General features: G+C 33.5%; 1 protein-coding gene and 1 non-coding gene across 2 annotated transcripts; both read left to right on the forward strand.

Moving 5' to 3' along the window:
* On the forward strand, positions 4,938–5,008 carry TRNAG-GCC. Its single transcript has one exon. It is a non-coding gene; the product is annotated as a tRNA-Gly (tRNA).
* On the forward strand, positions 6,701–8,269 carry LOC105165639 (LOB domain-containing protein 16-like). The gene is made up of 2 exons (XM_011084715.2): positions 6,701–7,261; positions 7,691–8,269. Exons 1-2 carry the CDS (start codon positions 6,980–6,982, stop codon positions 8,021–8,023), a joined length of 615 nt encoding a protein of 204 aa, XP_011083017.1. The 5' UTR covers positions 6,701–6,979; the 3' UTR covers positions 8,024–8,269.

Genomic DNA, 11,779 nt, shown 5'->3' on the forward strand with positions numbered 1-11,779 from the left:
GCCACTCACTTCCACACATCCCATTAATAAACAACAACAAAATCACGACGGCGTCGGCCACCATCACACACCAGAGTCAACTTTTCATCATCATCATCATCTTGTGTACCGTGATATTCATCAGCCCAACACGAGCTTGTCAGCATTCTTTCCAGCATCCAGTTCCAGTACTACTGTACTTGGACCCGCATACAGAAGATATTTCCCTGATCAGCAGCACTGCGACGACGACGATGATCAGAAACAGCCTGAGAATAATCTAGTGGTCCCTGATCCTCAGGTTATGGTCGCAGGGTATTGGATGATTTAGAGGAGAAGAGGCAGGTTATCGTGAGTCAGGAACAGGAACTGGACTTGGAGCTTCGACTTGGCTATGATTCTTGAACCATTTTACTTAGTAGAGTAGAGTTCTATATATATATATATATGTATATGTATATTGCTGTCTTAATGATTTCTGTGTGGCTGAAACCATAAAAATTTGAAATCAAGAAAATGATCATTTTTTTTCATAGCAATATATGTTAACCTCTTTCATCCAATCATAATTTAACGATCATTATGGTTTTGTGTTTCTCTTTTTATCTTGTGTAACATTATCCTGGTTGATAGTTTATAATTTGTAATGGCAAAATTATATTTTTGGTTCTGTAACTATAGCCGTTAGTAGTTTTTATCCTATAACTTATTTCATTGTACATTTAATTTTTCTTATTTGTGACTAATTTAGTCATGAACATCTCACATTTGTTTTTTCAGGGATAAATTACATTCTCCTGAGATTTGATGTAATTATACGTAAGCTCTCTGTGGTTTTGAAAAATTACATCTAGCACCCTTGAAATTTGCTTTCGTCTAACAAATAAGTCCATTCGTTAGTCAAAATTCATTGAATTTGTTGATGTTAATAAAAAAAAACTGAATAAAAATTAATATCCACCCTCGATTGACTTATTGTAGGTCAGAATTTTTTTTTTAAAACTAAATTACCCTTATAACTGTGAAGATATACCCTCACATTGTTTAGATGACGATATATTTTTCTTGAATTTTTGAGTTAAACTTATAAGAGCTGATTGCAAAAGTAAATATTTTAATTATATAGAATACCATATCAAAAGAAAAGGCATTTTTTTATCTCATAAATGACGGTTATGGCACCGCAAGACCAATTTTATTGTTATGCTAATAATGCCCAAAGTTGATTTTTTTTGGTTGCTTGCTTTCTTCTTTCTTTTTTTCTTTTTTTGTTAATTTTTAGAAATATGATATATTGATTTATATATATTTATTTATTAATAATATATTTTAAGACATAAAAATATTATTTATTATATAAACACATAAATCACGTATTGTGACAACTAGTATACATATGATAGAGGGTTAAATTCTATTTTTAGTACAACACATTAGGGGGTGACATTATAAGGAAATTCAATTTTGGAGGGGGCAATTGAGAACATTAAATTTTTAATTCTTTTGCAATTTGAGAGCTATGTTCAGAGACTTCAAAAGTGAGAAATAATAATGTAACAGTTTTTTAGGGTTTTAGAATTGGATTTTGCTGACTAATCCTAAAAAAAATTATATCCTTGTAACATATAAAACCATCCCAGGCAAAATAAATAATAGAGTTATATATGAACTGAACTAAGTACCATGAAAAATGAGAATACTTTACCTGGGTCAAAATTGTACTGTTAAAAATATCAGTTTTATTTTTGGTACTATAATTTTTATAAGTTCAAATTTTGGTACCATTAAATTAAAAAATAAATATTTTTGGTCCCAACTTAACGGCATAGTCCATGTGCACGCTTAACGGCCGTAAAATCCCGTTAAGTCATGTGCGTAGAGGCTGTGGACCTCTAAAGACCAAACAACGGGCAAAAGTTGCTGAACTCCCTTTCACACCTCCAACAAAGGAATTTCCCCCTTTGAAAACCCTAACCTCAAAATTAGAATCCAAATTCAAAAATTAAGCAAAATGTCTGATTGAGAATCTGAATTCAAAAGCGGGGAGACTGGTTTTCGTGGTTGATTTGAAAAAATGGCGTTGATGCCCATCCTTCAACCCGCATCATTGGTGTCGGGTGGTGTGCTTGATTATGGTGAGTTTTTTTTTTCTTCTTCTAAACTTTTGTAAGATGTTGGGTTCTTAATTTTGTTGTACTTTGTGTGGTTTTGAAGTTGGTGTTGGTAATGTGGATTTTGAGGATGATTGAGTATGCTTTGTTTATTGTTTGAACTTTGAAGCATGCGATATGCAATGTGGTCCCTTACTATATAATGTTGAGTGTTTTTTTTGGTTTATTTGTTGGGTGTTGTTGAGAGAACATGCCAAATAAATTAAAAGATGAGTACCCTACATGTTGGGTGGACTGGAGAATCTTACCGTGCAATTGTTCCCCCCTCCCCCCCCACACTAATTTATTTATTTATGTCTGTTGATAGTTGACTGGTGCTATTATTTATATTCGTAGGTGAATATAAATTTTTTATCAGCTTACGAATTTATCATGGAGGTAAATTAATATTTCATCCGAAGCTGAGTATAGAGGGGGCATGAAAAGTGTGTTTGGCTTTATTGATAAGGACACTTTTTCAATGCTAGTACTTAACAAGTGTTGTGAACGGTTGGACTATTTGGGTATGAAAAAATACTTTAAAATTGATATGTTAAAAAAGTTTAGAGCATTATGCTTTGAAACATACATTTTTCAACTTATAGATGGCTATGGGAGTGAGATTAGAGTATACCTTGAAGCAGTTATGCCCCATAGTTGCTGCTGAAATTCAAGGGGGTGATAAGGGTAAGAACACTGCTGCCGAAGGTGATAAAGGTAAGAACATTGTACTCAGGGTGAGAAGGAAAAAAATACTGAGACTCAAGAAGAACCTGTGCTATACAATAGAGACAAAGGGAAATGTGTGGTAATAGAAGAGAGTGGGGATGGTGAAAGGGTTAATTGGGTTGATTGAGATAAGGATGATGAAGATATGAGAGAAACTGATGAATGGGTGGCTGCTTCTGAAGATGATTTGTTTGATGGAGATGAAATTGTTGATTATGATGAGGATGATAAGCCTGTTGATGAGAATGTAGACACGGATGCAGAGTGAGATGGTATATTGCATGATGCTTTTGAAGATGAGATGCGGTTTGACAGTGATGATCATACTGATGGTGATAGTCCAAATGAATTTGATAGTCAAAAGAACATTGATGATGATATTGTTGGGAAGGCGCTAGTTTTTTGTCCCGATGATAAACTTGATCCTAGATTTGCATTGGGAATGAAATTTAGTCATAGAAAGGATTTTTGAGAGTATTATCATGTTGACACTTTCTGCAAGGTATATGCATCAGCAATCATGCCTCTTGATGGATTAGAAATGTGGGAAAAAGCTGGTCACATTCGCCTGTGCCTCCGAATTTTGGGAGGAAAAAGGGGGGCTTGCAAGGGCAAGGCAATTGGAACTTGACGAGGTTCGAAAGGGCAAGAAACCTACAATTGCAATCCACAAATTGCTAAGGCAAAGAGGAAAAGGATATGCAAATTCTGTCATCAAGTAGGACACACTATAAAAGGTTGCAAGTGGAAGAAATTTGTTGAAGAATTCCCAATCGATGATGTGTTTGAGCGGACTGCAACAACTAAACATGTAACAACACCTGTGCAACAAGATGAGGTGATTGTGAATGAAGATTGCCCCCTTGTAAGCTAACTTGAAGTAGTTAGTCAACCTGAAGTTGATGGTTCTGTAAGTTTTTCATTATTTTCATTTGTTTACTATTAATATAAAGTTATGATATTTTATTTTTTCTAATATACAGAAGATGAAGAAATGTTGTTGTTCATATTTTATTTAACAGTTAATGTTGTTCATGTTTCTATTCTAATGTTGCTGTTAAGTTTCATAATTAAGTAGTTACTGTTAGTGTTGTTGTTTATGTTTCTATTCTAGTGTTGTTGTTAATGTTGTTCTTCATGTTTTTATTCTAGTGTTGCTATTAATATTGTTGTGACCATTATTGTTTTTACATGTAGTAATTCACAACCTACCAATCCCTAATACTTTTTTTCTTAAGGAAACTATGCCTCAAACAATGCATTTCCATGATGCTAATCCTAAACAACATATCCATCCTACATGAGTACCAACACCAGGTTTCATGACTACAAGGGTCAACATTAGGGCACCACCACCTATGGTTGGACACCTCCTGATTTTGTTTCTCGTCCCACACATGGTAAACAATTTCACATTAAATTTATATCTTGTTGTCATAATTCTATTTTGTATCTAATTAGCGTTAACCTGAATATGACAGGCCCTATTGGAGATATCATTATACAGGATGGCAAAAATATGTCACTTTATCAAACTTGCGCAGTGTAATGACATCTGAGAAGGCACAACCTAAGGATAAAGGAAAGAGAAAGATGTAGACAAAAAAGTAGAGAATTTTTGTATAGGTTAAAGTCTTTTGGCAGGTTTCAATTAGCGAAAAGTTATGCATTGCAATGCATATATTTTATTAAACTGAGTTTTGTCAAACTAGGTTTCAATCAGCTAAAATCATGTATTTGTAATCCATATATTTTACTTCATTACAGATTCTATCCTTTGTTTTCGAATGTATTGTATTACTTATTTTGCGCCACACATGACTTTATGGAACCAAGAAGGCTTATTTTTAGGTTTAATGATACCATGGAATAAAAAATACTTATTTTTGGATTTAGTGGTACCAAAACCCGAACCCGCAATAATTTTGGTACCAAAAATAAAATTAAGTTTTTTAATGGTACCAAAACGGGGTCTTGCTCTTTACTTTGGAAGGAGTATTTAATAAATTGATACTATTTCTATGATTTTAAATGGAAATAAACTTGAATTCAATATTAAAGAAAGTATTCTCTCAATTAGCACCAGTGGTCTAGTGGTAGAATAGTACCCTGCCACGGTACAGACCCGGGTTCGATTCTCGGCTGGTGCATTCTAATTTTGCAATATATTTTGACCCTGTTCTGTTTACATTAATTTTCTGGCGGTCATTCTCCAAGAATGAGGATTTGAGAGCTGGTAATTGGAACAGCGAAAGCTGGATTGTTAATCTGTCTCAGTGTCCAATCCAGAGACATTCTTGTCTTCAACAGATACTGCTTGCACGTAGAGAGGTGGTGTGTGTGATGCAATTTGAGTATGATGATGACGATTGAAGTCATGCCCATACTCTTGAGTGATGAAAGTGAAATGGGAAGTGAAATGTAGTACGTAGAGCATGTGGGTGATGAGGTTGGTTTCTTGGATTGGAAACTGCCATTTTCCTTTGTTTTTGCTGACGGACGCCTTCCACAATCATCCCATTTCATTTTCCTTCTCTCAATCTCATTTCTGATGATGCAAATTGCAATAATGCCTAATGCTGCCACCTTTGCTCTTGTGGATGTGGATTCCTCTCCACCACCCTTCCCTATTTAACACCACCCACTCCCTACTGCAATATTATATTTATATATGTAATAATCACCTTACTTGTTCGTTGCACCAGATATTTATATGCAGCAGTAATTACTAGCGGAATGGCGGTTTTAGAACAAAGCCCAAAAAGGAGTTTAGGTTCAAGAAGACAACGGGCATAATTCAAGTCTCTCATTAATGCAACAATTAACGATCAATCACTGTAGAAACTTGCATTAAGTTCCACTACAATTGCGCCAAATTTGACCCTAATTAATAAAAGTCTATCGATCTTTTTTCTTTTTTAATCATCAATTGGAAATGATACATGGTAGTGTTTCTACAAATAAAGTACTAAGACTTACTGAAACTTAGAACGACACAGAAATATACATTAATCTTAATTAGATTATTACAAAACCTGCAAGAAATAATTAGTTCATTCCAATTTATGTGAGTGATGAGCTCAACTCAAATTCAATGCAGTTGTTGCTTCCCACTGGTGAGCTTAATACAACGTTGGTGTCATGAAACCTTCTTTTGTCTCATTGAATAAATAGAGTCATTTTACACGAGGACTCCCAAGTCAATACCTCAATTACTTTCCTCTTTATTGAGCTGATGAGAAAGAAAAAGAGGAAAAAAAAGACACTGATTTCATGACCATTTGGTACCCCCAATTTCCATTAATATATCTTGCGACCCCAATGCAAAAAGTACCACTTTTTTCCTACACCCCATCTCCAAAGTCAAACCATTCATAACTCACCTTTACCTTTCATTACAATATTTGATGATCAACTCTATAAACTAGTTTCTTGGACAAACTTAAACAATGTAAGAAATTGGGCAGCACCCACTTCTTGAAAAGGCCAAGAATTGATTAATATTATATTGTCCAAATAAAGTTTAAATTCATTGAACGTTGCTTCATTATCATCATGATCATTTCACTACTAATTAATCACCATATAATTAAAAACCCTAATATGCATTTTTTTAAGAATCCTTCACCAATACGTGTCTATATTCTTACATAGAAAAAAAAACATTTTCCAGAAAGCAAACAAACAAATTTGCAGCAGTTCCCAGGTGCGGCGTTCGGCGGAAAAAAACTATTTTTTTTGGACAATCAAACTCATCTACACTAATATATGTGATGTAAAAATGTGATTCAAGACATATAAATATAGTCATTTCTCCTTCAATCTGAGTCATATGAAGTGGTCTAAAGCTCTTACAACCATTAAAGAAATACACCCACATTGCATAAGCCATTAATAAATGTCTCCTTAGAACCATACACACAGACCTTCCATGTCCCCCCATTCTTACCCCATTATAAGCTGCAAGAACCCGGCCCAGCTTCATATCTGCACCATTTTCTAGTACCCCCGTGTGCCTGATCAGTTTAATTTCTTGATTCTCTTTCTTGCCAAAGTACTTATAACATCTCTTTTAAACTACTCTCTGCTAGCTGTCTTTTTATTACATCAATAATTTAGTTATGGCAACCGGGGCGGGCTCTCCCTGCGGCGCATGCAAATTTCTCCGCCGGAAATGCGCGGCGGATTGTGTGTTCGCGCCCTACTTTTGCTCGGAGCAGGGCCCGGCTAGGTTTGCAGCCATTCACAAGGTGTTCGGAGCTAGCAACGTTTCCAAGCTGTTGTTGCATGTGCCTGTGCCTGATCGGTGTGAAGCGGTTGTCACCATTGCTTATGAGGCTCAGGCTAGGATTAGAGACCCCGTCTATGGCTGCGTCGCTCATATTTTCGCCTTGCAACAGCAGGTAAACGTTGTTGGGGTTTGTTTTCTTGATCTTTCCTATGATGTTTCAGTTCCTGTGTGTAATTAGTTGGGACATTGCACGACAGAATTAGGAACATATATGTGCGAACATTAACCAGAACAAAAATCCAAAAATAGAACACGAAAAACTTTTACTTCTTCATTACATGACTTCAACAAACTGCCCCTCCCCTACCGATCTATACATAATTAATAACATCTTCCGCTAACGTAATTAAAGTTAAAATTTATCCAGAATGTGCTGGTTGTAAAGTGTAATATCGGGTCAGACTACGCACGCTGACAGTGTCTACATATCCGCATCATCTTACATTATAGGTCGAGTAGGGATCATAAATTATTACACCACAGCTTGTCTTGAAAGTGAGATCATAGATATTTACTATTATGGTTTCTGAATTCGGGTCAGGTGGCGTATCTTCAAGCGCAGCTGATGCAGGTGAAGGCTCAGCTGGCACAAACCCTGATGGATCAATCATCAAGGAACGCAGAAAATCTATGGCCAGGGAGTTTGGGTCCAGGACCGACTGGACCATCACCATTTCCAGGTTCTTTCCCAGATCATATGAACTATTCCAACATCTCACCCCAGAGTTCACTCGACTCCGTCGAACACCACAGCGATGGAATTCATCAAGGCATGCAAGAAACAGACAGTAGAGACGACTTACTCACATTTCAGGCCTACAGCAGGAAGAGACCTTCACAGACAGACCTGAGTGAGCTGCATATATATAATTAGACATCCTTAAAAAAAGTCTTTCAATACCAATAATTCTTCCTTTGTCCAGGTTATAAAAACATTTTTGTTCCCATTACTTCCGATAGATTTCCGGCTTCGACAATTAGGGAAAATTTTAATTTTCATCCGCCTTTTACAATTCTTTTTCTTTTTTTTTTGGTAATTTTGGTCTTAATTCTAAGATTTTGTACATGATTAAGGATGAAAATGTCTTGAATTTGCTAAAAAGATAGTCAGAAAAGTGCATGTGAAAAGTTTAATTGGGTCCACTTTTCTACAATTTTAACAAATTCTACTCATTTTTGTCCTCAATATACAAAATGTTAAATTCATAGGATAATAAATTGCTCCATTTTATACTTACAGGGCCAAAATTATGATTGTCCGCAAAATTCTTATTCAAATTAAATTAATTAATAAGATGACAAATAAAACTAATCAAATTGGGTTCGAAATATGAAGTTAGATATCACAAAATACATGAAGTTTAATTGCATTTACTATCTTGTACATATAAGGTAGTGAAAAGGATTTAGTTTATTAAAAGATAAAAAAGCCCTTCATTAAGGGTAAAAGAGACATTTCGCAGAGGATTCGCGCATAGTCTGGCGGGTTGGGTCGCGGGGACCCGACCTGCGGATCGACCGAAAGCTAATGATGGCTACACACCGCACGATTGGAGTTAGGAAGCCTCGAATCATGACATGTGGCTATATTTACAGTGTCAAAATTGACTCTATAAATACCGCAGATTTGATTCAATTGAGGTAATTGACATTTATTACATTGACTATTTAACTTCAGATCGCATATTTCTATCTCGATCACCAGTGGTAACTTGGGTGTCGGAGGATCTTCATTGGGACGAACCCGACTAGTCTTACGGCCCTGACCTACCTGTTCTATCCTCAGGCCCTATCACAGATTTGGGGAAGTGACATGGCCAGGTCAAACTCGTTGATCGAGGTCGCACATTCGAGCCGAATCAGTACATCACATAGTTACATATAAAGACCCTATATATAGGGGCGAAAATTAATACCATGAAATTAAATATTTTAGCAATTAACTCCGACCGCTGAATTTTATAAAAATAATCGAGTTTTGCTAACATGTACAATTTAAGAATTTTTTAAATTGAGAGAATTACTGACTGGGCGTAATTTTAAAACTCCATGCCACAAAACGTTGTCTTGGTGGAAAAAATATACATATAATTATAAAATTATTATATAATATAAGTTACAAAATTAATCCCTTCCCTTCCGTCACCCAATTTATTTTAAAATTATAGTTATTTATAAAATAATGATTTATATTTTTAAATTTATAATTATTTTATAAATAATAATTTTATTTTTTATAATTTTAATAATTTTTTTTGTGTCAATAATCTATTTAAGTTAATTTTCTTTTTTCTTTACACTAATCTATTGGGTTATATATATAATATTATTCTAACTTATAGTATATTTCAAAGTTTATAAGATTATTTATTATATTCACGGGAGGTCAATTAGTGCCCTAACAACTAGTAATAAATATAAATTAAAAATTTATTTTTACGCAATTTGAGTTTTTTCTTTTTTCTTATGTAAGTGTTTATGTGGCAGAAGAGGAAAGAGTTTCTTTTTCCATGTCATTGCTTATGCGGCAGAGAATTTTTTCCTATAAGTGATTATGTGGCAAAAAAAATTAAAAAAATATCCACCTCAATAACTTTCGGTCATTTTTAAAATTTCGTTGATCGAAGTTTGATAATTTAAAAAAGAAAAATTAAATCTAGGTATCATTCATCTCTATATTTGGCGTTAATTTGCGACCCTCTTATATACGGTAGTAATTAAATGTAATTAAGCCAACTACTTGAAATTAAAAATATAAATCTGACTTACAAAATTATCTTGGAAACTAGGAAAAAAAAATAATTCATGAAAAGATGATTAAATATTACAAGCAAGAGATGAAAAAATCCTTAAATTTTGGTAAATGATGAGGAACAAGAATATGGTTGTGTGTTTGATTGCAGGCAATAATGATACTGATCTGGTGGTCCTTGACTTTTTTCACTTAGGGATTGGCAAAAAGGGTAAAATGAATCATTCTTGTTGAAGCAATTGCACACGCTTGAAATTAGTATATGATCTTTGTGCTACCTAAGTGGGCTCAAATTTGTCTAGGGTTTATGGTCTAATCATGAGTAGGTTTACCTAATTTCGCTACTCTATTTCAATTTTAATATCTGATTAGGACAACCTTTGTACTCATATATACAGACCAAATGTTCCCTTAATTGACTGCACTCTGCCTCACGCTTATTTTCAAGTCATCAGCTCAAATTAATTGCATCATCATAAGAAAACATTACATTCCTAATTACTTGTCCAAATTTGTACAATATTTATATATACGTACAATCAAATAGGTGATGAATTATTAGTTGAAACGTCCTTCGATCGAGTTTCTTAGTATTTTTTGGAGCATAAGATGACAAAAAGGGAGCCACACACACACTCATATATATATTTGATATCATTTTCTTGAAAATTAATATATAAATCTCTATATATTTCTTATGATAATGGAGATCTAAATGAGGTCTCCTGTAATTTATGTCGGTGACAGTATTGATCTTGCACGAATTGATATTAAATAATTCTAAAATTTTGGCAATTTTGGTCCTGTTTTGTCGGAAAGCCCCAATTTTAAAAGTTATTTGCACAACAGGTTTTTTTTTTTCAGCCAAAAGGGACTGAAATTGCCAATTTTTTAAAACTATAGGACTAAATGAGGATTAAAATTGTCTACATGAATTACAGGATGAAAATGGTAAGTTTTTTGTTCGTTTAGTCCATTTATTTAGTACTGCCCTCAGTACACACTATGTCGGGGTATGTTTATCTACAATGTCGTGTTTTTTTTTTTAATGATCTACTGTTCAAAACTATCCTCGCCAAATCCCTTATTGGGACATCTTAAATCTTGAAAATTATATTTTTAATGCTCTAATTTTCAATTAAAATTAAGGTGTTATTAATTTATTTTCTATAAGAAGAGTATAAAATAATGAAATTTGAATGTTGAATGCTATTAATTTTTTGGGATAGTTGAATGTTTGCAGGACCCCAACATTAATTAAAGTTACAATATAAATTTTAAAGTGGTTCCTTTCGACTATTTATTTTACTAGGTTGTGAATAATAATGGCCTAAAAGCTTAATTTGAAAAGGAAAAGTTCCAACCCAAAAGTTGAAACGGACAATTAATTAATTAATGAACTTGTTAATTAGCATTACAATAAATACTGTAAAAAAATAAAAAAAAATTCACCTAATTACGAAAACCTCTTATTATTTGAAAATTTATAATATCTTTCTCAAATAAAAAATAATTATATATAACTCATAAATGATGAGGTGGATATTAATATTACTTTACTGTTGCCGACTTCTTCTTTTTTTTTTTAAATATATATATTTGAAAAAATATAACAAAAACAAATTGAGGATATTTGAAATAATTAAATAATCCACAAAACATATTAGTCTATAAAAATACTTTAAAAATATATAAAATTATAATTCATAATTTAAAAGGGTATTTTTGTCAATTTACTGTAAAAATTGAATGAAAACCTAATAAAAACTAAAGGAATGGCTCAATGTTAGGTGAATGTTAAAACCATTAGGATATTTATCATTTTTTAACTAACGAGGAGATATTTGTAAATATCAAACTTCAGGAGAAATAATTATA

The sequence above is a fragment of the Sesamum indicum genome, linkage group LG6 (assembly GCF_000512975.1).
Source record: "Sesamum indicum cultivar Zhongzhi No. 13 linkage group LG6, S_indicum_v1.0, whole genome shotgun sequence".
In the NCBI taxonomy this organism is placed as follows: Eukaryota; Viridiplantae; Streptophyta; class Magnoliopsida; order Lamiales; family Pedaliaceae; genus Sesamum; species Sesamum indicum.

What these genes read in the sequence shown, in the direction of transcription:
- LOC105165639 (XM_011084715.2), top strand. Translation starts at nt 6,980, where the DNA reads ATGGCAACCGGGGCGGGCTCTCCCTGCGGCGCATGCAAATTTCTCCGC. An exon ending in TTTTCGCCTTGCAACAGCAG is followed by an intron (nt 7,262 to 7,690) that starts GTAAACGTTGTT and finishes AATTCGGGTCAG; the next exon opens with GTGGCGTATCTTCAAGCGCA.